General features: G+C 45.3%; 1 protein-coding gene across 1 annotated transcript; it reads left to right on the forward strand.

The window, feature by feature from the left end:
• The first annotated feature begins 3,975 nt into the window (after positions 1-3,975).
• On the forward strand, positions 3,976-26,901 carry TRIM35 (tripartite motif containing 35). Its single transcript, XM_070415573.1, has 6 exons — positions 3,976-4,483; positions 17,784-17,879; positions 20,578-20,808; positions 22,018-22,040; positions 22,853-22,971; positions 24,314-26,901. Exons 1-6 carry the CDS (start codon positions 4,049-4,051, stop codon positions 24,889-24,891), a joined length of 1,482 nt encoding a protein of 493 aa, XP_070271674.1. The 5' UTR covers positions 3,976-4,048; the 3' UTR covers positions 24,892-26,901.

Consider the following 26,901-nt stretch of genomic DNA (forward strand, 5'->3'; position numbering starts at 1 on the left):
TAGCTGAACTTCGGGGTCCTCTAATGAAGATCCATTCTACTGAAGGAAGAAACAGAGGTTGGTGACAAATTGGTTATAGTCACCAAGATTTCTCCTTCCCAGGCTCTGGGTATGCCTTAGTTGCCCTCGTTACTGAAATTATGCAGAGGATAAAAAAAGTTCAGAGTGTCTGAGATGGGAGCATTTAGTTCAATCTTTTGTTTTATAGTTGAAGGAAGTCAGAAAAGTGGAATACTATGCTCAGGTCATGTCCCTAGCTCAGCAATTTTCAATACTGGTATGCTGCAAGAGGCACACTGGTATGCTGCAAGAATTTTTAAAACACGCAATACCTGACTATTTTAGTCAAGGACACCGACCTCTTTTCCCTTAGACCCGTGGTCGGCAAACTGTGGCTCGCGAGCCACATGCGGCTCTTTGGCCCCTTGAGTGTGGCTCTTCCTAAGCCTTAGGAGTACCCTAATTAAATTAATAACAATGTACCTACCTATATAGTTTAAGTTTAAAAATTTTGACTCTCAAAAGAAATTTCAATCGTTGTACTGTTGATATTTGGCTCTGTTGACTAATGAGTTTGCCAACCACTGCCTTAGACTATCAAATTAAAAACTTCTAACAGCCAACACAACAATTGCTGTTCAGTGTGAACAAATCAAAATTATACCTATTTATGTATCAGATCAGCAAAAATAATATATTTTCTGGCGTGCCACAGAATTTTAGTAATTAGTTTATGTGTGCCATGAGATGGAAAAGGTTGAAAATCGCTTCCCTAGCTAGTGGTGGAGCTTGGACTAGAACCAAGTCCTTTCCAGATTCCCAGAAAGACTGAAGAACCTTACTGGTTTAATGTCAACCTTCGTATTCTACTTTTTTAAAAAGATACAATTAATTTCTACTCTTTACCCACTCAAAGTTTAAAGGGGAAAAACAACAAGACAAACAATGAAGATCCTTTAAGAACAGAATGAAACACAGATAGCAAAACAGACAAATTCACAGAGCAACTGGGACACACAGATAAGAGAACACAATGAAAGAAAGAGACAAGAAAAGTCAAGTTTTTCCAGGGAGTTGTTAGCCTCAACTTGTAGCCTTTTTGGAGATTGCCATTAAGGTTAGCATTTGAACCAGGAACTATAACTTGCCCAGGGTTGCCGGCTCAATCCCCACTGGGGGGCGTGCAGGAGACAGCTGATGAATGATTCTCTCTCATCATTGTTTCTCTCTTCCTCTCCCTTCCTCTCTGAAATCAATAAAAACAAAAAAATAAAAAAAGATATGTAGGAACTGTCTTCCAACAGAAACCAGGAATGGGTGTGTCAAGGGAAAGGAATCCTATGTGTTAAAGCAGGAAACGTTCTAACCTGTAAAGAATTTTTGTGAGTTTATTTGAGCCAAACTGTCAACAATTGCTGGGAAGCAGAACCTCAACATATTGAGATAATGCTCCAGAGAATGGCGGTTTTTCACCTAGTTTTATAAATTACCATCAAAGGAGGAGACATTAGTGGGTTTACATGAAATCCATTGGTGATAGATTAGGGAGGTGGGAGAAAGCAAAGTGGGGAAGCCTCTGGAACTGGATAAAAAGTGAAATGGTAGAAACATGCTTCTTTTACTTAGGTGGGTACAGGATAGTTAACAGTCAACCATTAACACCTAAACAGTAACAATGTGGGAATTTGTGGTCTCTCCCCTGGCACACTGGTTGTGCCCCGAGGAGTCCGGAAAAATGGAAGCTATAGTTGCCCTGACATCCCGAAGGTCTGTTATCATAGATGTAAAAATAGGCTCAGTTAAGATCAAAGTTGATCTTTGTCAGGGAAGATACCAGCCCGGGACATGACTACCCACTATAAACTGCTTTTTATTTTTTTTTTTTATTTTTTAAATGGATGATTCTTTAATTATTTAATTCTTTAATATATATATAATTTTTTTTTTTTTTTTTTACAGAGGGAGCGGGATAGAAACATTGATGACAGAGAAACACTGATCAGCTGCCTTCTGCACACCCCCTACTGGGGATCAAGCCTGAAACCAAGGTACATGCCCTTGCCCTTGACTGGAACCCGGGGACCTTTCATTCCTCAAGCTAACGGTGTATCCACTGAGCTGAACCAGTTAGGGCTAAACTGCTTTCTAATTTCAAGACCATCCTTTGTGGTTACTTTAGGTCTCTGAGTTTGCAAGGCTGCCACGCAGGCCTTCCCTGAGTTGGTCAGGTTAGCATGCGGCCCCTTTACGTCCACATATGTCTGAAGGCTGTGAAGTGATCCAACAGAGGCAGGAATGGGAGGTGGAAAGACCCAGGCATGCTGTACCAGGCTGGATACTAGGTCCCAGAGCTAACTTTGCAGAAGTCCCTGCTTGTTGGGGTCCAACCCCAGCAGGTCCAGGGGTTCCCAAAGGTGTGGACGGAGTCGGCGAAGAAGGAATGACAACAGCATTCAGGTGATCATCATAGCCAGGTTCTCTAGCTGGGTTCTCCAGCCAAGTTCTGTGTTTATTGTCTTGTTACATCTGTATTTATACCGGTTGATTTTAACCCTATCAATTCTATTCCAAAAGTTAGGGCGTTTCTTATCTCCATTCCAAGGTTACTCTATTGTTCTATTAAGCTATAAGGAAGTAACTGAAGGAGATTATCCTAAGTAAAGATTAGGTAGCCTAAGCGTGATTGTTCATAGTTAAAGTGATTAATTGCCCGCCTGGCACTTAGTTAAGGGGTTTTATTTCCTCCCTAACTCCAGGGAAAAATCCTCACCTGAGGAAACAACCTTTCTCGGGGAGGAGGTCCTGTTTAAAACACATAGCGCTAAGAGGGGGAGCAAACATATGCCATATACTCCTTGAAACATAAGCTGTGCAGATGTTTCTTCCCTGCAGCAACTGTGTCAAGCAGCAAGGGTGGACCAGCTTCCGGCACCTGCTCTCTGTTTAAAGGGTACCTGCCTGATGTCATGAGCACTTTCCATACTTATTCCACTTTAATCCTAACATCTCAAGGAGAGAAGAGAGATTTTACCCAGGGGTGGGGGTAATATTAAGTAAACAACTAATGCAAGAGTGGGCACAGATCTATAAATCCTAAATGGTGCAAACACTAGCCACGCTGTGAAGACCAGACTCACCCTAGCCGGGTTGGCTCAGTGTCTGCCTGCAGGTTGAAGGGTTCAGTTCCCATCATGGGCATGTACCCGGGTTGCAGGCTCAATGCCCAGGCCCTGGTCGGGTGTGTGCGAGAAGCAACCAATCACACACACATGGATGTTTCTCTCTTGTCTCACCCCTTCCCTTCCACACACTCTAAAAAAAATAAAAATAAAAAATAAAAAAAGCCTGGCCTCCTGGCTCAGTGATTGAATGTGGAACCCTGAACCGGGAGATCACAGCTGGATTCCGGGTCTGGGCACATGCCCAGGTTGGGGCTCATCCCCAGTAGGGGGCGTGCAGGAGGCAGCCGATCAAAGACTCCCATCACTGATGTTTCCATCTCTCTCCCCCCCTCCCTTCCTCTCTCTGAAATCAATAAAAACATTTTTTTCAATCAATGGGGAAAAATATCCTCGTGTGAGGATTAACTGCGGGGGGGCGGGGGGAGGCTCTACCTCGGATCTAGGAAGGGGGAGCTCTGGCTTTTCCTACCTCACGGGCCTCACGGGCCTGACTGACCTTCGGGGATTGGTTAAGGAAGGGGCTTGTAGATTTCATTCCCATTTCAAATCGGAAGTAGGTTTCCAGTGACACGGAAAACCTACAGCGCCGCTGGGGAGTTTACTCCTCGCTAAATCCCGGTACCTCTCGGGGTACTGGCAGCGTCATCGGAACAGATCAGCCCCTCCGCGCTACTCCATGGTTTTCCGCCCCGACCGGAAGTGGGGCGGAGCCTCTGAGCATGCCCCGCAGGATTGGCCTGCGCGGCTGTCATTCAGCGCTTGGAGGGAAAGGGCTGGGCCGCGCTCACCAGAAGTCCCCGGAGCAGCGACGGGGCTGAGAAGGAGCGGCAGCGGAAGCTGCGGGCACCCAGCAGACAGTGGGTGCCATGGAGTCGGAACCCTCGCTGTCCCCCACGCTTTCCCGCTCCATCAAAGAGGAGCTGCTCTGCGCCGTCTGCTACGACCCCTTCCGGGATGCCGTGACGCTGCGCTGCGGCCACAACTTCTGCCGCGAGTGCGTGACCCGCTGCTGGGAGGTGCAGACGACGCCCACCTGCCCAGTGTGCAAGGACCGGGTGGCGCCCGCCGACCTGCGCACCAACCACACCCTCAACAACCTGGTGGAGAAACTGCTGCGCGAGGACACCGAGGGCGGGCGCTATGCCGGCCACCGCTCCCCGCGCTTCTGCCGCGCGCACCGCGGCCAGCTCAGCCTCTTCTGCATCGAGGACAAGGAGCTGCTGTGCTGCTCGTGCCAGGCCGACCCCCGGCACCTGGGGCACCGCGTGCAGGCGGTGAAGGACACTGCCCACGACTTTCGGGTAAGCGCGGCCGGGTGAGGGAGGCGGCCCAGCTCGCAGACGCGGCCCAGGCAGGGCTGGGACCCAGCACCCCTGACCCCGCTGCTCCCGCCGCCACCGCCGCCGGCCAGAGCTGAGGGTGCCCAGCCCGCCCCTCTCCCTGCAGCCAGCTGGCTGCTGGTGTCGCCGCAGGACCCACTCCTGGATGACTCCGGGAACCTATGGAGGCGCCATTTTTAAAAAATATATTTTTACTGATTTCTGAGAGGAAGGGGGAGGGAGAGCCAGAAACATCAATGATGAGAATCGTGGCTAGGCGGCCTCCTGCACGCCCCCTACTGGGGATCAAGCCCACAACCCGGGCCTGTGCCCTGAGGGGGAGTCTGACGTTGACCTCCTGGTTCCTAGGTCTGGGCTCAACCACTGAGCCACACCGGCGGGGCTACAGGCTGCCTTTTTTTTCTTCTTTTTTTTCTTTTTTGTCCTTATCAAAGCCGGTCCAAGGGGGCCTGAGATGGGAGAAGAGAGGCAAACAGGAAGTGTGTGGACTGGGGTTACATGAAGTTCTCAAGGCAGCCCCCACCCACGTATTAGGCGATGGATGCACCCTTTCTGCCAGCGGGGTGTGGCCCGTGCCTCTTTGAGAAGCACAGGTGTGGATAAAGCTCAGGAAACCTGGAGCTGGGCACCCGCAGGTGAGAGGTGCGGGAGCCCACGGCCTGGCGGTGGATGTGGAGCTTTGAGATCCTCAGGATTGGTCACCTGCTTCCCCAGCTGGCCCATCCATTGTGTAGCTGTGGGGAGGCCTCTGGCCCTGGCCAGCTGGCTTATTCTGGATCAGCATCCCAATGCCTAGAGTGCCAGGGGCTATAAATACAGGAGCCACTTACAGGGCCAAACTAACACGGGGAGTATTTTGGTGTCCAGAGGGAAAACGATCAGAAAATAAGGATTAGCCAACTCAGGAGTTTTCACATTTTTTTTTACCATAGCCCATAGTGAGAAATAGTTTCTCCATTATGACCCAGAACACTCATGTACTAATCATTAGTAACTAATGTATCAGTTGAAACAAAAGTTCTGTGAAAATGATTGTTGTACTCTGGCATTTTATGTTGCATTTTTGTTTTTTTGTTGTTTTTTTAAATTGTGCAGGGTGCGAAACACTAATTTATTTTGTCATCTATAATACGTTGGTTAGACCCACAGTTTAGCCAGAACACCGGTTAGGTGGTAGGAAGCTGAATGTATTGAAAAGGAGGTGCTGCAAGAACCCCCTACTGCCTGGTTTACAGACACTGTCTTAATTAGTTGGTTTTAGTGACTTTCTTAAGAAATATCAAAAGTTGATTATTAAACATTGAAATATGTAAAGTTTCATACACATTTTGACAAAGTTCAAGTGAAGGGGAATGTCATCAGTATGCATTGAACACTGATGTGGCTGGGGGCTACCTTACTTGTTTAACAACAGTGCTTTTTCCCATTTCCACGGGCATAGGTGCCAGGTCCTGATTTGGGGCAGCTAAAGTAAGTGCTGAGCAGTCTGGGGACTGGGGTGAAGGTAGAGGATCAAGTCATGAGTAATCACTATGGGGCTGGCAGAGGTACAGCTCAGGAAGAAGGTCAGGGGTCAAGGCCAAGGGTACCAAGGTAAAACCCCCAGGTCTGGACTAAGCCAGATTCAAGATCAGTGAGCCAGACACCGGGAAGTATATATGATCTAACGACAACTTTCTATTTATTCAGCAGATGCCTGGTATTGCTGGGCCCTGGGGACAATACAGGACACGAGATAAATAATTTGTATCTTCTAGGAGCTTCAAGCAGAGACCAGAGGAATAAGGAAGTGTTAGCCAGGTGAAGAGGGTAAGGGAGAGGCAGCAGCAATGTGTAAGGGTCCAGAGCAGGGAGGCCTGCCTCTCCAAGGACCGGCAGCATTACAGAGTAATTAGAATGAGGATGGAGATACAAAAAGAACCAGGAGGCCCGGAGCCTTGGCATTTATCCTAAAGACTATAGGAAGCAGTCTGAGGGTTTTAAGCAGAGGAAGGATGCTGTCAGGTCCATGGGCACTGGGGCAATGTCGGAGGGGGTCGGGAGTCTAGACCTGAAAGATCTGAGGAGCGTGCAAGCTACGTGTGCTCAGCCTAACGCAGGGTGGAGCTCATTCGTGTCTTAGACAACTGTGTATCAAGGGCCTGTTGTGTTCCGGGGCCTCTTCTGGGTGTTGATGCTGCGGAGTTCACTAAGGCAGAGATCTCACCCCATGGAGTCTCTTTGCAGTGGGGGAAGACAGACAGTAAACAGACAGATTGTAGTTCTGCATGATTGAAGTGGGTAGTGGTTGTCGGGGAGCAGTATGGGAAGGCTGGAGAGGTCTGGCCCTGAGGGGGTCTTTCCATTGTGTGCTATGGGCACCTGAAAGCTTTTACCTAGGGGTTTTGTGATGACATGTGTGCTTTAGAAAGATCACTTTGACACCCATATGAAGAATTCAGCAAAAATAATCATGTCAGCCAACATTTTGAGCATTTACTCTGTGCCAGGTGCTCTTAAGTGTTTACCTGTCAACAATTTTAATCCTCACAAAAACCCTGTGAGGTTGTGTATTAATACCCTGCTGCTGCTGTAATAAATTGCCGCACAAACGTTGTGTTTAACACAGCGCAGATGTATTATCTTACAAGTCTGGAGGTCAGAAGTGCTAAAGTCAAGGTGTTGGCAGGACGACATGCCTTGTGGAGGCTAGGAGAGGATTTATTGCCCTGCCTTGTCCAGCTTTTAGAGGCCCCTCCTCCATCTTTAAAGCACATCATTCCAACTCCTGATTCTTGTTCCACTACCTTTCTAACTAACTCTGCTACCTCCATCTTACAAGGACCCCTGTAATTATCTGGGGCCCACGCAGACAGTCCAGGATAATTACCCCATCTTAAAATCTGTAATTTAATCACACCTACAGGGTCCTTTTTGCCATATAAGGTAACATACTCACAGGGTCAGGGATTAGGATTGGCAACTCTGGGGAAACCATTCTTCAGCTTGCTACAGGTAGGTGCTATCTCGTTTTAGAGGCAGAGACGCTGAGCCTCAGACAAGTTAAGAAGCCTGTCCAAAGTCACAGAGCAGATACTGTGGAGTCTCCTCGGCCTTGTTCAGCCCTTACTCTGGTCATGGGCTTTCAGAGAAGCTTCTCTGGTCTCAGGGTAAAACTTTCCCCTCTGGTCCTCTGTTCCAGGAGCTGTGAAGGCAGTTGACTATGTGTGTGGGAACATAGAGTCTTGAGGGGAGAACAACAACTCTCAGCGGGCTGATGGAGTGCCTACTATGTGCCAGGCAGGGTATGTGCACTAGAGGACAGGGCAGGCAGTCCTAACCCCTGCCTTCCTGTAGTCTGATAAGCATGACTGAATAATCACAATAACAGTTACATGGTTTCAGACTGTGACATTCCTATCGCTTCTTCTAGGCCATTTGGCTAAGATCAAGTATAGTATCAGACTGTGACATTCCTGTGCAGGACAATAGGATGTGTGGGCCGTTGTTCCAAGGAGGCCTGCTCTTGTCTGATGGGCATGGGGAAAAGTTTCTGAGGAAATGATTTCACAGCAACCCAAGGACATGCTGGATGAGGACTGAGGGCACGTGAGGGCTGGGATTTTGTCCTACGTGCCATGGGGTACGAAGGAAAGGACTGATGAGCTTTCAGAATGTGACATTGTTTAAACCAGAGCTTTGAAGTGTGTGTTGGATCTTTAGGGGACCTTACAAAATCCTCTAGTATTTGTACACGTTATATATATATATTTTTTTATTGACTCAGAGGGGAAGGGAGAAGAAGAGAGATAGAAACATCAATGATGAGAGAGAATCATTGATTGGCTGCCTCAACCAGCTAGAGCTGTACACGTTCTTCTCAAAGGAACAAATATTCCGCCGAACCGTTTTGGCTCAGTGGATAGAGCGTCGGCCTGCGGACTGAAGGGTCCCAGGTTCGATTCTGGTCAAGGGCATGTACCTTGGTTGCGGGCACATCCCCAGTAGGAGATGTGCAGGAGGCAGCTGATCAATCTCTCTCATCGATGTTTCTGGCTCTCTATCCCTCTCCCTTCTTCTCTGTAAAAAATCAATAAAATATTTAAAAAAGAAAAAAAAAAGGAACAAATATTCCAATAGTATGTCTTAAATTATCATTCCTTACATACAAGCACAAAACTAGTGTGAATTCCTCTTGCTTATACCACATAGACATAATAAAACCAAAATAAATGTACAGATTAAGTACAAATAAAACTAAAGTCAATACAATCCTAGTTAAAATATTAATTACAGGGCTTTATTTTGTTGGAGCTAAAATGCTGTTTCTGGGTGGCTGTAAAGCCCCTTTTCCCTGACTTGATTCACCAGCCAAAACTTCCCTGTTTGCTGAACTGAAACTTTCCTGGGATATAACTGGCCTAGTTTGGGTCTAATATATCCTTCATCTGAAAAGTGTATTTCTGCTTTTTATTAGGCCAAGACATTGTAAGAGTATAGCCTGGTGTCAAGGAAGTTGTTAAGAAAATACAAACACTGGCACTGAAGTTAATAGGAACCTAAAGTGTGCGTCAGCACAGTTTATAAAGTGATTCACAATAGGCTTATCTTAGGGGTTTTTTTTAGGTTGTCACTAAGTGAAACACTAATTTAAAACACTCATGGAAAACTTGCAAATCCCCCAAATACTTAGACCCAGAGCCACAGGGACTGTGAGGAGATGATTACATTTGACTAATGAGAAAACGGAAACTTGGAGAAATACAGTGACTCATGCCAGTCACGGGGATTGAACGTAGAACACCTAGGATTAGAACTCAGGCTTCCTGAGTCCCCAGTGTAGCCTTCACGCTGGTGTGCATCTCCAAAGCAAACCTGCCCTGAGCCTGCACCAAGTCCCAGGCCTCTGAACTGCCTTGTCAAGACCCCTTTCGTATCCATCCCATGGACTGACCTGATGGCCATCCTCTACCCTCCAGCCTCTTTCTCCCCCCACCCCTTTCCCTTTCAAGGTTACCTTCTTAGAATCAATCTGACCTGGGAGTATTCCAGGCACTCCTTTTTTTTTTTTTTTAAGATTTTTTTAAAATATATTTTTATTGATTTTAAAGAGGGGGGATAGAGAGATAGAAACATTGCTGAGAGAGAAACATCAATTGGCTGCCTCCTGTATGCCCCCTATCTGGGATTGAGCCTGAAATCCGGGTATATGCCCTGACTGGGAATCAATCCTGTGACCTCTTGGTTCATGGGTCCTCGCTCAACCACTGAGCAACACCAGCCAGGCCAAGCACTTCTTAAGTCGTACCCTTACAATTCTTTCCCCTTGTTTCCTAACTGTTCACCTCCATCCCACATCCTCTCCAACCCTCATGGGCCAGGCCCTCCCAGATCCAAGTGACACTGCAGGATGTTCATTTCCTACTGGCGAGGCATGTGCCGGGGGACAGAATGGGGTCTTACTGAACACTGCTCATGGGGGTACAGGGCCCCCAGCACTAGGTGCTTAGTAGACACCTGCTTCTTAGGGCTGAACTCCACGGGAGAGGAAGAATGGGGAGACTAGGTTGGAGTTGGATAAGAAAGGGATCTGTTATCTCAGGTGCATTTGTGTTACCCATTTAGGATAAGAAGCCTGGAGGGGGGAGGGGTAAGCGAAATGGGTGAAGGTGGCCCAGAGGTACAAACTTCATGTACATAAGTCACAGGATGTAATGTACATCATGGTAACTATTATTCATAATACTGAACTGCGTATTTGAAGTTGCTAAGAGAGTAAATCTTAAAAGTTTTCATCACAAGAAAATGTTATAACTATGGTGATGGATGTTAACTATTGTGGAGATCATTTTGTAATATATTCAGATATCAAGTCATTATGTTGTATAACTGAAACTAATATAATTTTATATGTGAATTATATCTCAATTAATAAATGAAGAAACCTGGAAAATAACCAGTAAGAGAGGTAAGTTACCTGGCAATAAGTGGTACTTGATAGTAGTAAGAACTAACACGTGCCTAGGGCACTCTTGTAAGCACTTGCATGGACTGACTTGTTGGATCTTCACAGCCATTCTATGAGCTAGAGAGTATTCTCACCCCAGAGATGCAGAGAAGTTAACCCTTTGCACTCCGCTGTCCCCTCTCAGGGGACATCGGAATTCTAGCATATCACTTGGATGTCCCCTCTCAGGGGACATTGCAGTTTATTAGTGATTACGGGGAATTGAGTTATTTCAACGCAACTTTTTGAGACATGCATGTTTCCCTGAAGTTTTATCTTGAAATGGCACAAGAAATTAAATCAAAATATCGTAAAATTACTAAGATATATACAAGAAATGTCAGCGGGTTTTGTGTCGGACGAGAACGTGAGATGCGTGCTCACGACGGTCCGAGCACTTCGCGACGCCACTTGAAAAGAGCGATAAGGGGAGTTTGTAGAAGAAAGGTCGGTTTTCGAACATAGCGCGCACTGTATAGTGAGATATATAATTACAAATAAACAAGTCTACATCTGGAGGAAAAGATTTTCAAAGCTGAGCTCATTTTGGTTTGAAGCTTCGAGCAGTGCACATAGATCTAATGAGGAGAAAATCGGAAAAGTGATTCTTTTCTTAGTGAATAAATTGGTGAAAGCTATTTTGGTAAATATCATCTTGTCAGTTAGTAATAACAATTAGAAATTTTCAACCCATGCATTTATTCATATTTTTTATTAGAACAATGGCAAAGCGTCCAACCACGAATGAGTCTCATGACACAAGTAGTAGTGAAGATGAGCTCCAGATAGACCTCTATACAGACACGTTAGAAAGACTAACTGTAGAACAAAACAACAGCAGTGATAGTGATATCGTTCAACCTAGAAGGCGACGAATTGTTCGCATAGATAGCGAAAGCGATAATAGTAGTACGGAAGAAAACACACAGCAACATGACAACGTATCGTCAAGTGAAGAGTGGGAAGATGTTACCGAATCGGACGTTCCTCCAGCCACGATAAATTTTGATTTACACGAAGAAATAGCCGGACCACAAGTCCCGAGTAACATAAAAGAGCCCATAGACTATTTCACATTATATTTTACTGAAGAATTAGTAGACAGCATAATAAAAGAGACAAACAATTATGCCAAAGAAGAAATTGGAAAGAAACAGTTGCATACAGAAAGAATAATACTACGCTTCTTGCATGGAAAGATAAAAGAATTATTACCATGCTCACCAATTATTATAACACAAACCTACAATCTACCCAGAGAACATTACGCGGTGGACATATCGTAACAGTCAGTAAGCCTGAAATGGTGTTAGAATATACGGCAAATATGTGTGGTGCGGATCGTGCAGATCAATACGCTTCGACGTATTGTTTCCTCCGTAAATCGCTCAAATGGTGGAGGAAGTTATTTTTTGGGGGGTTGGAAATGTGTGTGATAAACTCATACATAATGTATCGCATCGAAAAACAAACAAGTAATGAAACGCCAATGACACACCACAAGTTTGTCAAGACACTCGTTGACCAATTAAAGGGCGATTTTCGTGTACCGAGAACGCGTCCATCCACATCTTCTGCGGACAATAGATTAAACAATAAACTACATATTCCCGATGTGGGACAAAGAAAACGGGACTGCATTGTGTGTTCTAACAGGAAAACACCTGGTGGCAGGCGTCAAACCATTTATTACTGTCAAACATGCACTAATCAGCCTGCAATGCATATTGGGGAGTGTTACAAAACTTATCATACTGTACAAAATTATAAACAATAAAATATTGGTTTTTTTGCAAATATACATTCCTCGATGTCACCCAATTCATATAAGTCCAATATCATTATAATACGTTACTTGGTTCCAAAATTATACTAAATAATACGAGGGTCTGTAAATGCACGTTTCCGCCGCAAAGTAGCATCGAGTAGCTGGTAGCCAATGTCCAGAATGGTTCGGAGTGCAAAGGGTTAAGAAACTTGCTCAAGATCACTCACTAATAAGTGGAGGAGCTGGGATTTGAATCTGGGTGGCCAGGTGCCATGCCAGAGCTCTTAGCTACTACAGCAATCTGCCTGAAATCAAATGTTTGAAATAGATAGGAAAAAAGACATGAACTAGAGGCAGATGGTAGGAAACCCTGGTGATAGACCAGTAAACATAAACAGAGGAAACTACACTCATCATTTTCATGGGAAAATTTGAGAGACCATAGAAACTTGCATGCCTTCATCTTGAAGTTGAGGAGCCTAACAGCCACAGAGAGAGAAGTTCTCACCAGTGATTAGTGACAAAAACAAGGGTGCGAATCAGTTTTTCTAGCTTCCAGTCCAAGAGGTGATGTGTCATAGTAGAGAGAACATGGGTGTTCAGTGCACTGATTGACTAGGCAAGTAGTTAGTTGAGCATCTACTTTGTGCTAAGACCTGGGGATATGCAGTAGGCTAAACAGTCTCTACCCCTGCAGAGCAAGCCTTCACTCCTGCAAACGTGTATTGAGCACCATTCTGGTAGGTTGAGAGGACGTGGTGTTAGGACTTGCCCCAGGAAGCCTGCAGTCTTTCCAAGAGCATGAGGTGATTATCCTGAGTAGTGGGTGGGGTGATAGAGGTGTACCCGGGAGCTGTGAGAGCCCACAGAGATACATCTGAACTGTCCTGAGAGATCAAGCTGGCTTCCTGGAGGAAATGAAGAGGCCTGAGTTGTTTTCAAGGCTACGATGTGATAGTTGAGTGAAACAGGTAGGGATAAGTCAGAAGCATATATAGGACCTCAGAGGACAGAAAACGTGGGTTGGGCCTGACAGCCCTAGCTTCAGACACGGCCCTAGCACTTTCATAAGTACTTGCAAGGGTCCTGTGACAATCTTGGGAAATCATAGTTATTCTTTCTCTTACCAGCACCTTCACCGTTCCCACTTTCTGTTATAGCACCTGAGTTAACAGATACTTGGGTAAAACCATTTTGTAAAATCCTTGATGTATTAAATATGCTATTGAAATTTGCTGCATAAGGAATCAAATTGTAATTTCTAAAATATCCATATAGGCTATCTAATCACATTCTGAATCCTGTAGTGTAAATAAAAACTTCATATTTTTCTGTGTATTGATAACTAAATAATATTGAATGTTATAATTTGATGCCAAAATCAGAGCTCATTTGTTCTTTGGGGTTTGGGGCCTGGGTGACATTCCAGATGTGTCATGGGCCACTCAGCCACCCAGGGCAGTGATAACTATTAGTCCAGATGGGCTTCACACTAGAGCCCTCATTAGTGACCCTGCAGTTTCTGCTCATTCAGGCATTTCGTGGGCTACAAGCAGGTAATTGGGTCCCTGAATGGTGGGTCCAGTTGTGATACAAGTATGTTAAAACTAGAATATCAAAAGCAAACATGAAAAGTATATGGTTTAGATTCATTTGAATTCATACTTTTAATGTATTTTCTAGATTAACCACTAAATGCAGAGAAGGGGAAAAAGTGAAATAAAAATGCATAGTAAATTTTTCAAAAAGGCAAAAAGAAACAGAAAAAGAAATATCGAACAAGCAGGGCAAATAGCACAGAACAAGAATGTAAGTTTAAATGCAGATATATCAGTAATTATGTTAAATATTCCAGTTCAGTGACAAAAGTTATTAGACTAAATAGGAAACCAAAATCCAATTCTGTGCCACTTAAATATGATATAACAATTGATTAAAAATGTATTTGACAAAATTCAATATCCTTTTGGAATTAAAAGGAAAAAAAAAACACCGGTGAACAAGGAATGGAAGGAAGTTCCTTAATCTTGATTAAGGGTATCTAACAAAAAGTGTATAACAAAAAATACGATATTTAATGGTGAAACATTAAAAGCTTTCTTATTGAGATTTTTTTTTTAAAAAAAGACAGGAATGCCCATTTTAACCAATTCAATTCAATTTTGTAATGGAGATCCTAGCTAATAAAGTAAATCAGGAATTATAAATAAGTTATAAGGTTTGAAAAGAGTAAAACAATACTGAAATAGGGTGTGTGGTGTTGTGGTTAAGAATGTGGCCTGTAGAATTGGACAGTTCTGAGTACAATTCCTGGTTCTGCTACATACAGTCTGTGTAATTTTGATAAGTTGCTTAGCTCCCCTGGGCCTTATCTCCTCCTCTGCATAATAGGAATACAGGGCCTACCTTGTAGGAATGTAACAGGCTCAATAATAACTGCTTGCTGATAATAATAACATTTTTTGTTGATCTCACCAGCTGCATTAAACCAGAAATCTCCAGGTGATTGAAAAGTGTGGGAAGGACAAGGGACTGCCACCCCCTCTTATCTATCTTCATTGTCCTACAACTCCCTAACTGTCAAGGTTGAAGGCCAGAGGGTCGGGCTGTGTTTGGGGGCAGCACAACACTAGGTAATGTGTGTGGGCAGTTGCTTCACTTCTATCATTCATACTTATTTGGACAATCATAGAATTGTCCTCTTGAACTTTATCGCATGATTTTGTAACAATATAATAAAATAGGATGGATGATATTTCAGTGGCTGTGTGGGACACTCATACTAATGTTATTTTGCTATTGAGGACACACACCACCTTAGTGTGTCAAACTACATTAAGTGGTGATAGACTATAAAAAAAAAACACAGTACTTTTAAAAATCTATTAAATATTCCCAAGAAGAACATAAAAATATCCAGAAAGAAAAGAAAGCAAAACCTGCAGAAAATGAAATCAGTCATTATTTTGTTTTCTGTAGCATAGCAGTTAAAAGAATGGGCTGTGGAGTAGGACAGATAGGCAAGTAGTTATCTGTTGCTGTGTAACAAATTACTGCAAAACATAACCGCTTAAAACAAAAAAAATATCTATTATCTCATGGTTTCTGTGCGTCAGAAATGTGAGCATGACTTATCTGCGTGCCTCTGCCTCAGGGTCTCATGCTGCTGCTATCAAGGTGTTGCCGAGGCCGCGTCTCAGCGGAAGGCTCAAGCAGGCCAAGACCCCCGTTTAGGCTCGCTGGCGGGGGGGTGCGGGGAGTGGCTGGCGGTTTCAGGTCCTCGAGGGCTTGCCCCATGGGCTGCTCCATAGGCCAGATCAAGTAAGAGAGGGAGAGAAGGTGTGCACAGCCTTTTTGTCATCTCATCTCAGAAGTGACATCCCATCACTTTTGCCATATTTGATTGGTTAGAAGCAAATCACTAGCTCTAGTCCACAGGGGAGGGGTTTTTACTAGGGCATGAATACCAGGAGGTGGGGGAATCATTGGAGCCATTTTATAGGCTGCCTCCTTCATTCTGTCCTCTGGCCCCCACTGATTCATATCCCTCCCACATGCAGAATACATTCACCCCCTCTTAAGATCCCCATATGACTCACCTCATCATAGTATCAGCTCAAAATCCAGAATCATCTCATCCAAGTCAGGTCCAGGTGGGGATGAGGCTTTTGAAGACAAATCTCTATTATCTATTGGTGTATAACATATCACCCCCAGATTTGATAGCTTAAAACAACAAACATCTCACAGGAGTGAGGGATCACTGGGGCCATCTTAGGGGCTGCCTACCACCACTGTCTAGGTCAGTGATGGCGAACCTATGACACGCGTGTCAGAGGTGACACGCGAACTCATTTTTTTGGTTGATTTTTCTTTGTTAAATGGCATTTAAATATATAAAATAAATATCAAAATATAAATCTTTGTTTTACTATGGTTGCAAATATCAAAAAATTTCTATATGTGACACGGCACCAGAGTTAAGTTAGGGTTTTCAAAATGCTGACACGCCGAGCTCAAAAGGTTCGCCATCACTGGTCTAGGTTCACATTCTTACTCTGCCACATACTAGCTGTGTACGCTTGGGCTAATCACTTCCCCTTTCTTGTGCTTCACTTATTTTCATCTTTAAAATGGGGCTAATAATAATACTTACCTAATAGGGATATGATGATTAAGTGACATAATTTGTAAAGTAATTAGCATAGTCCCTGGCAAATAGTAAATGTTCAATAAATGGTAGTCATTTATAATTAATGTTATTAGAATTGTTATTTTTTAAAATATATTTCTTTATTGATTTCAGAGAGGAAGGGAGAAGGAGAGAGAGATGGAAACATCAATGATGAGAGAGAATCATTGATCCGCTGCCTTCTGCACGCCCCCTACTGGGGATCAAGCCCACAACCCAGGCGTGTGCCCTTGGCCAGAATCGAACCCGGGACCCCTCAGTCCGCAGGATGATGCTCTATCCACTGAGCCAAGTCGGCTAGGGCTAGAATTGTTATTTTTTATTTTTTATTTTTTTCAAAGAAAAAAACTTGAGCCCTGGCCAGGTGGCTCAGTTGGTTGGAACATGATCCTATACACCAAAAGGTTGTGTGTTCAATCCCCAGTCTGGGTGCGTATGGGAGGCAACTGATCGGTGTTTCTCACATCGATGTTTCTCTCCCTCCTCCCGCTCCCCGCCCCCTGAAATCTGGAAACATCCTCAGGTGAGGATTCAAAACAAAACAAAACAAATAAAAAACTTGAAAAGCTTTCTTAGGATGTAGAGAGAAAGAGATATAGAGAGAAGACGCTAGGCTCTGGATACAAAGGGTGAGAATTCAACCTAAAACTAGTCCCAGTGCTTCAAAGAGTCCAAGGAAATCAGAGCAGTGGTTAAAGTTTAAAAAACAAAAACTATTAAACAAAAAGGTGTTTGAATCTGCTAATTAAAGTATTTCACATGGTTAAAGCACAATTAGAATATTGGGATAAGGTTGGGATCTGTGAGACAGTTTAGATAAGGACCTGTGGGAATAACTGGATGAACCCTGTAATTGGACCTGCTGATTAGTGACTGCAGGCCAGTCCGGTTTAGAAAGTCACAAAGGGAGGCTGTGGGCACATGGTCTTTACAGTTAAACACGCAGCTCCAGATTCACGGCTGAGTCTGGACCAGCTTTAGGCCTGAGCAGGATGCATCCCCTCTCTGCTGTACTGTGACCAACTTGAGGGGGAATAGGTCCCTTTATTTTCTCAGCCCTGTCTCTGTACCTGTAGCAGGAATAAAGCAACGGTCAAGTTAGAGGCTATCTGAGAGCCTCTATGCTGTAAACATGGTTCAAGGTCAGGGCCGTCCTTCCTGCTGTTCCCTACAGTGTGTGGACGGAGTAGGTTCAGTAATTATGGTTGAGCTGTACCCTTGTGGAAGTGGAACTCGAGTTGTAAATGTGTCGTCCTCCCAGTCTGGCCTCCACCCCTAACCTACCTCCTTGCCTCTCTGTCATTCTTCCCATCAGGCTAAGTGCAGGAACATGGAGCACTCGCTGCGGGAGAAAGCCAAGGCCTTCTGGGCCATGCGGCGCTCTTATGAGGCCATTGCCAAGCACAATCAGGTAAGTGAGTGCTCCGGCTGTGTGGAACAGTGGGGCCACCTAAGGCCATCTTGGGGGTAGGTGAGGGGGGCTGGCCCTGGTCATGGCTGTTGACACAGAGTCGGCCTTCCCCAGCCATGCTCTCAGACTCTGATTATGGCTGTGCTGCCAGGCCCTCTTTAAATACCTGTGCATGCCATGCCAGTAGCCACAGGAGTGGCTTAAAAGCCACCTGCACTCTGGTTTCAGACTAACTTAAGCATGTGGCACACTTTTCCAGTGATGACCTGGGCTCATTAGTTATTACTCTTTCCCGCTCACTCTCTGTGTCCACTCCATCAGCGGTTCTGTCCCCTCTATCTCCAAAATACATCACGATCACATCCATCCTACACTCCGTATCCACTGCCACCATCCCAGTCCAGGTCACTGTCTTTTCTCACTTGCCTTCCTACCTGAGCCCCATGCTTCCTTCACTCTTTTATGTTGTTGTTAATCCTCACCTGAGTATATTTTTTTCATTGATTTTCAGAGAGAGTGGAAGAGAGGGGGAGAAACAGAGAGAGAATCATCAATCGATTGGTTGCCTCCCGCACGTGCCCCACCCGGGGCCAGGGATCGAGTCTGCATCTAAGGTATGTGCCCTTGACCAGAATTGAACCCAAGACCCTTCAGTCTGTGAGCCAATGTTCTAACCACAGAGCAAGCCAGCTAGGGCACTTCCTTCCACTCTTCTTCTGCAGTCCACTCTGCAGAGTGACCTGCTCTTTTAGAAAATGCATCGATCTTGTCACTCCTCTCTTTATAATTGTCCAATGGCTTCCATGACCCACAATATAATCCAGACTCCTCACCATGGCCTCCAAGGCCCTCATCCAACACCTTCCTGCTCCTCAACTTCATCTCCTCTCAGGCTGGCCTGTGCCCTCAGTTCCAGGCACATTGGCCTTCTTCCTGTTCCTTAAATGAGCTAAGTCTTCTGGCTGTTTTTTTTCCTGCCTGCTCTGTTTTTATCTTCCTGTGTGATAAGAATCATCCCAGATTTCACTCTCTCTTCCACTGTACATTATCAGACTTTTTAGCTTGATATTTCAATAGCGCTGTCTCACTTCCTTTGCATTTCTTGGATTTTTAGTAAGTTTGTACATCCTTTCACAAGTATAATAGCCATTTGCATTTCTTGGAATATTTATATTTTCTCCTTGTGGATGCATAAGAGCACTTTGTATATTAAGAATAATATGTTTTTATATATATTTATATATGGGAAAATATTTTTCCTACTTTATCTTTTCTTTTTCAATGAAATATTTTCACTTTTTTTGGTCATTTTCACTTTTTCAGTGAACCATTTTATCATCAGATTGTCAGAGCCATAAACATATATTGAATTTTCAATCCAAAGATATGGATTACTGCCCTAACTGGTTTGGCTCAATGGATAGAGCGTCGGCCTGGGGACTGAAGGGTCCCAGGTTCGATTCCGGTCAAGGACATGTACCTTGGTTGCAGGCACATACCCAATAGGGAGTGTGCAGGAGGCAGCTGGTCGATGTTTCTCTCTCATCGATGTTTCTGACTCTCTGTCTCTCTCCCTTCCTCTCTGTAAAAAATCAATAAAATATATTTTTTAAAATAAATAAATAAATTTTTAAAAAGATACGGATTACTAACCTTCCATTGTTAGAGCACACATTTTGAGGTGTTTTTCCGATAATCATCATGAACTATACAATTTGTATATTTTAATAAATAAGTATTTACTTTTATGAGTATTTACCTTTATTACCTTTTTAAAGCTTTTTGTGGTTATGATTAAGTATGCATATTATTGATTCCAGTTTTTGTTTGTTTGTTGATTTAAGAGAGGGGGAGAGAGAAACATTGATTTGTTGTTCCACTTATTTATGTATTCATTGGTTGATTCTTGTATGTGCCCTGACTGGTGATTGATCCTGCAACCTTGGCATATCGGGATGACGCTCTAACCAACTGAATTACCCAGCCAGGGCAATGATTCTATTTTTAAATAAATATTTCCTGCTGCTCTTTTGGTAAGCCTCTTGATCAAACAAATTTGAAATCCTAAGATTGGAAAGCAATTAATTGTTTTTAAATAGTTGCTATTTGCATCAGTTCTTTTCTGTGACTCAGGATTTCTTTTGCTGTTGTGCAGCTTAAACAAAATACAGAATATTATATATTGAGGAAGTTACAAGACCACAGTTATCATATATAAGCAACAATTTCAGCTTTTAAAAAATTAATCAAGCCCTAGGTGGTTTGGCTCAGTGGATAGAGCGTCGGCCTGCGGACTGAAGGGTCCCAGGTTCGATTCCAGCCAGGGGCACATGCCTGGGTTGCAGGCTCGATCCCCAGTGGGGGGCGTGCAGGAGGCAGCTGATCAATGATTCTCTCCCATCATTGATGTTTCTATTTCTATATTCCTCTCCCTTCCTCTCTAAAATCAATAAAAATATATATATTAAAAAAAAATTAATCAAGAACAACTTCATTATGCTGTTTGACTTATTTCAAATTTAAACTTGTAAATTTGTGGTAAGAAAACTTCATCTATATTTTATCCATTTGGGTTCTGCATAGGTTTCTTTTGAAAGTCGAGTTCCTTTGCTAAAAATCTGAGTCCCTGGGCTAGGTGACAGCTTAGGTTCCCTCCACAGTCTGATCCTCTGTGCCTCCTTCCCGCTCTCTGCTGCAGGTGGAGGCTACCTGGCTGGAAAGGAGAATCCGGCAGGAGTTTGAAAAGCTTCGAGAGTTCTTAAGAGGGGAGGAGCAGGCCATCCTGGATGTCATGGCCGAGGAGGCGAGGCAGAAGCAGCATTTGGTGGAGGAGAAGATGAAGCAGCTCAAGAAAGACACAGAGACTCTAGCCCATGAGATTGAGCGGCTGCAGATGGAGATGAAGGAAGATGATATTTCTTTTCTCATGGTGAGGAGCTCATCATCTCAGTGACAGGGACCAGATGTTCAGGGACCAGAGGGAGCCTGAGACCAGCAGCCCCGGGCAGCCCAATGTGTTTTTATTGGAGAGAGAGAGAGAGAGAGAGAGAGAGAGAGAGAGAGAAACATCCATGTGAGATTGGCTGCCTCTTGGATACCCCCTACTGTGCCCTGACCGGGAATCAAACCAGCGACCTTTGGGTGCATGGGACAATGTTCAACCAACTGAGCCACACCGGCCAGGGCTCCCATACGATTTTGATTCGCATTTCCCTGATGGCTAGTGACACTGAGCATCTTTTCATGTAGTTGTTGGCCATTTGTGTGTATCTTCTTTGGAGAAATGTACATTCAAGTCCTTTAGCCATTTTAAAAATTGGGCTGTTTGTCTTTTTGTTGTTGAATTGTAAGATTTTTTTAATATATATTATGGCTACGAGACCTTTATCAGCTATATAATGTATAAATATTTTCTTCCATTCTGTGAGTTATTTTTTCACTTTCTTGATGACATCCTTTGAAGCACAGAGACTTTTCATTTTGATGAAGTGCTCCTTAACTGTTTTCTTTTGCTGCTGCTTTGTGCTATTGGTGTCATATCTAAGAAGCCATAGCCTAAGCCAAGTTCATGATTTTTCTAGTTTTATCTCTACGTTTAAGTCTTTGACCCATTTTGAGTTAATTTTTTAATACGGTTTAAGGGAATCCAACTTTATTCTTTTGCATGTGGATATCCAGTTGTCCCAGCACCATTTGTTTAGACCATTCTTTCCCCATTGAATGTTCTTGGCACCCTGTAGGTAACCAATTGCCGGTAAATGTGACGGTTTATTTGTAGACTTTCGATGTCCACTGGTCCATATGTCTGTCCTTATGTTAATACCACACTAACTTGTTTACTATTGCTTTTTATTAAGTTTTTAGTAGGGAAGTGTGAGCCACCAGCTTTGTTCTTTTCCAAGATTGTTTTGGCTATTTTGGGTCCCTTGAATTTTCATATGAATTTTAGAACAGCTCATCAGTTTGTGAAATTTTGATAGAAATTACATTGAATCTTTAGATCAGTTTGGGGATTATAGCCATCTTAATGCTATTAAGTCTTCTGATCCATGAACATTGGGTGTATGGCTCCTTTTGAGGTCAGAAACTTACATGTTTTCTCTGTGTCTATGTTTGTGTCTGATTTTTTCTCTTTCAGAAACACAAGAGCCGAAAACGCCGGTAAGTTGCCAGGGTTGATGGAGGGGAGGGAAAGAGAAGGCAGAAATACCTGGGGTGCAAACTCCAGTGGCTCCAGAGCCAGGCATGTAATAAAGCCAACTGGTTGTAAGACAGAGGGCGTGATGGGGACTGGCCAGGTGTACAGAGCCCTCTTTCAAGGCATCCCACTGGTGCAGTGTTGTTATCCACGGGGTAGGGAGAGAGAGTGCCTTCCTGCGCGTGGCTCGCAGTTCTCAGTAGGTCATCCCAACATTTAAGCTTGTTTCTTGGTCAGCACCCTCCCTCCGAGAGCCTCTGGACATATACTGGCTGATGTTGGTGGTTGAACACAGGGATGAGTAAGGAAGAACTGTGTCTCAGACAGAGCTGTACGAAGATGGAAGAGAGTGCTTTGGGCAGTAGTGAGTTCCCTGTCACTGTAGGTGTTTAAGCAATGGCCAGTGACACCTCATACTGTTGGACTAGAGGGCCTTTATGATCCCTTTTGACTCAGACATCCTTTGAGCAGATGTGTGAGTGTAATTTCTGCCCACAAGGAAGGCAACCATGTCTGAGTACCTCCTATTTATATTTATCTCAGCTGGGGCAGGATGAGCCCTAATACTGAATCTTGAAGCGGTATGAGCTGCCCAGATGGTTCCTGGCTCATCCTCTCATCAGAGCCCAGTTTGGGTTTGTCCTGGGTGAGGTGGTGGGGAATTTAGGCCTGTGACAAGGGAAGAAGTCCTATTGTTTGTTAAATCCAGCTGACCCAGTTAGGCCCAGATGCATGACCCTGGCCCTGCCCACCAGACCCAATTCTCCTTCCCCAGCCTCTTCTGCACCATGGAGCCAGAGCCTGTGCAGCCTGGCATGCTGATCAACGTTTGCAAGTACCTGGACTCCCTGCAGTACCGTGTCTGGAAGAAGATGGTTATGTCTGTTGAAACTGGTGAGTGGGAGCGCGGGCAGGTGGTACAGGCATGGGAGGCACTTCACACAAGGCAGAGAGCTCACTAAACTCCAGCCTCGTTCAGACAAGGCCCCAGTGCTGCCGCGTTCAGATAGGGCCCCAGCACCCAACTCCTCCTCCGCTCTTTGCCCCACTGCTCTTAGCAGGACGCCTTCCTCTTTGGGTCCTGACACTTGGCCTCCTCTTCAGAAAAAGAAACTGACTTCCCTCTATTCAGAACTGGATTGTGGATACAAATCTTCCTCTGTTCAGAATTGCCTCTTTCAAGGTGATTCCAGCCCACACAATCACTAGGTCATGTGCTGTGGCTGAATGTTTGTATGCCCTCCTCCCCACCCAGATCATATGTTGAAGCCCTAACCTTCTATGTGATGGTGTTTGGAAGCAGGGCCTCTGGGAGGTGATTAGGATCGGATGAGGTCATAAGGGTGGTGCCCTATGGCGGGATCCGTGCCCTTATAAAAAGAGACACGAGAGAGCTGACTACTTCTCTCTCGTTCCGTCTTGTGAGGACACAGCAGGAAAATGGCCATCTGTAAACCAAAAAGAGGGCCCTCACCATAACTTGGCCATGGGAGCACCCTGATCTCGGACTTCCAGCCTCTAGAACCATGAGAAATAAAGTTCTGTTGTTTGAGCCACCCAGTCTACCGTGCTTTTGTTGTGGCCGCCCAAACTGACTGACTCTTATAGGGAGAAATGTCGGTGACCCAGGGGATGTTCCGTGCTTTTCTAAGGCGGCATGGGAGTTGTGTGAGCATCAGGATCCCTGCCTGTATTGCTCCCGGTGGCTGACATAATCAGACTGCAAACTGGATGCCTTAAAATGGCAGAAATTCATTCTCACACGGTCAGAGGCTAAGAAGTCCAAAATCCAGGTGTCAGCAGGGTCCTGCACCCTCTCAACCCTGTGGGGGAAGATCTTTGTCTCTTCTTAACTTGCAGGCAATCTGGGGTTGGGGCCACAGCACTTTTATCTCCACCTTTGTGGTCACATGACCTTCTCCCCTCACTGTGTTGCTTCTCTTTTTCTAAGGTCAACAATCATTGTATTAAGGCCCCACTATATTCCGGTCTAATTATGTCTGAAACAAATAAGGTCACCTTCTGAGGTACTAGGGGTTAGGACTTCCACATATCTTTCTTAGTGGGGCACGTTTCAACTCATAACCCTGTCCCTCAGCCCAGGGCAGCTCCCTCCCTGCACTGGGCCAGGTGGGACACCGTTGGTCAGTCTGGGGGGCCGGGACATCAGCTGGCATGGCAGAAGGGCAGGATGTGAGGTTCGCCGATTTACCCCACTCTCTCCCTCTGCTCTCAGTACCCTTCAGCTTTGATCCCAACACCGCGGCGGGCTGGCTGGCTGTGTCTGAGGACCTCACCAGTGTCACCAACCACGGCTACCGAGTGCAGGTGGAGAACCCGGAGCGCTTCTCCTCGGCGCCCTGCCTGCTGGGCTCCCGCTCCTTCTCCCACGGCTCCCACGCCTGGGAGGTGGACCTGGGGGGGCTGCCCAGCTGGCGGGTGGGCGTGGTGCGCATGTGCCTAGAAACTGGCCCCGAGGGCTACTCCCACAGCTGCTACCAGGACACTCGCTCTGGTTTCTGGTACCTGTGCCGCACGCAGGGAGTGGAGGGCGACCACTGCGTGACCTCAGACCCGGCTACATCACCACTGGTCCCCTCCATCCCACGCCGCCTGCGTGTGGAGCTGGAATGTGAGGAGGGCGAGCTGTCCTTCTACGATGCGGAGCGCCAGTGCCACCTCTACACCTTCCATGCCCGCTTTGGGGAGGTGCGGCCCTACTTCTACCTGGGGGGCACCCGGGGGAACGGGCCCCCCGAGCCTCTGCGCATCTGTCCCCTGCGCATCACTGTCAAGAAGGAGCTGGATACCTGAGGCCGGCGGGGAGCCTGCCAGGTGCTGCCCAGGTGTTCTGCCATGGTCCTGCTTTCTTTCTGTCCCTCTTTCTCAAGCCCACACTCACCTGGACACCTCTAGGTCCTGCTTTCTTGCCAGGATCTGGCTACTAACTGTCTAACCCTTTTCCGTGGCTCCAGGCCCCAAGCCCCCCTCTTCATTTTTGGTCTTGTCTGTACCCACAGTTGAACGTCATCCAGGAGATAGCTTACTACTGGCCAGGCTCTCCCCAGAGTCCTGGCATCTTCGGGATGTGAATTTCCTTCCTTCTAACTCCAGGATTTCTGGGGACAAAGTTTGCCTCTAGAGTAAGACCTGTTTTAAAAATGTTTTTAATGTAGGTTTTATTATTCAGGTATGATGAGGCCAACAGACCAAGAGTCAGCTGCCACTGAGAAGAGTTTGTTACTTATTGTTCCTAAGAGGAAGGGCCATGCTATGGTGTGGGGGACGCAGAGGGAAGTACCAGGTCCCCCTAGGACAGTGGTCGGCAAACTGCGGCTCGCGAGCCACATGCGGCTCTTTGGCACCTTCAGTGTGGCTCTTCCACAAAATACCACGTGCGGGCGCGCATGTACAGCGTGATTTAAACTTCGTGGCCCATGCACAGAAGTCGGCATTTTGTGGAAGAGCCACACTCAAGGGGCCAAAGAGCCGCATATGGCTCGCGAGCCACAGTTGCCAAACACTGCCCTAGGAGGCAGAGGGAGTGACGGGGGTGCATAGGCAGGAGACTGTAGTGTTTTCACAGGAAGGAACAGATGAGGCAGGTTTAGGATTGGTTAGTTTAGCTAACCCAGTTCCCATAGTGAGCTCCAGATTTCAGAGTATCAAGAATGTAGAAATATATATATATATATATATATATATATATATATATATATATATATATATATAAATACAGGACCATGGCTGTGGCTTTGGGGCAGGACCAGGACTCGGCTCACCTATCACTTTAAACCAGTATTTTAACACTGCCTCACAGAGACTCCCTCGGGCCCGGGGCCCGAGGCCCGAGGCGAGGATGCCCATCAGATCAACTCTGATTTAACTCTTTATATTTCTTGGATGATTTCCTCTGAACAGAGGGTTCCAGAGCACTTAAAAAACACAATCTTAGAACCATGGTTTAGGCCCGTTCCCTCTCTGGTCCTGGGTTTCCCCGTCTGTAAATGAGGCAGCAGGACTGGAGGATGATGTGCTTCCGTAATTGCTGTGGAGGAAACTCCTCGTCGCTGTTACAAAGGTAGGAGAAGGGGAGGAGAGAGGGTGCAGTCCGGGTGCGCAGGGAGTGAGAAGGGAAGGAGATACTCGTTCTTGTTGTGCTGCCTTTTGTGTTTTTATCCCGATTTCTTCTCCCTCTGCCATGCCTGCCGGATATGTACCTCCATCTTTTTTTCCTCGTGCATGCCTACAGGTAATTTTAATGGTCAAATCACCATGTCCTGGGGACAGCATTGTAAAAGGAAAATAATTTTTTATAGTAGCGATGTTCTCACTGGGGGAGCGCGTTCCTGACCGAGGATTGACAGTCTTTCTCCTGCCTGCGCCCCCGGTTCACAGGAACGGATATTTTATACAGACATGATGACTCAAAACTATAAATTGGTTATAAATGTGGTGAGTACTTTGGCAGGGGCCACGGGAAGGATGTGATAGGAAATACCGCTGAGTAAAGGCAAGCAGGTTGGGAGTGGGGATGCTGACACACTCGTGAGCGGCCCCTCCAGAGGACTCAGACCTGGAAAAGCTCAAAGCACTTTGATACTAAACACGTGAGGCCAGTGCGCACTCTACAACAAAGTATTTATCAAGCCCTTCTAATATAATTTCCATGTAATTATCTTGACTGGAAGTTTTGTTAGTTATAGTAAACTTTTAAAAATGTTTTTTATTTCCATCTTACATGTTGGAAAAGTTGTGTGTTTTTACAGCTTGATTTGGATAGGCTAGGTCCCTTTTATGAAAATAAAAATATTTGAGCTAAAA

This window comes from Myotis yumanensis, unplaced genomic scaffold (genome assembly GCF_028538775.1).
Source record: "Myotis yumanensis isolate MYYU_CA2020_CCGP unplaced genomic scaffold, mMyoYum1.0.hap1 SCAF_5, whole genome shotgun sequence".
Classification (NCBI taxonomy): domain Eukaryota; kingdom Metazoa; phylum Chordata; class Mammalia; order Chiroptera; family Vespertilionidae; genus Myotis; species Myotis yumanensis.

Bases quoted from the DNA above. Each gene is read 5' to 3' on its own strand.
- TRIM35 (XM_070415573.1), top strand. From the start codon at position 4,049: ATGGAGTCGGAACCCTCGCTGTCCCCCACGCTTTCCCGCTCCATCAAA. The intron at 4,484-17,783 runs GTAAGCGCGGCC...TCTTCCCATCAG, and splicing joins ACACTGCCCACGACTTTCGG to GCTAAGTGCAGGAACATGGA. The intron at 17,880-20,577 runs GTAAGTGAGTGC...TCTCTGCTGCAG, and splicing joins CCATTGCCAAGCACAATCAG to GTGGAGGCTACCTGGCTGGA.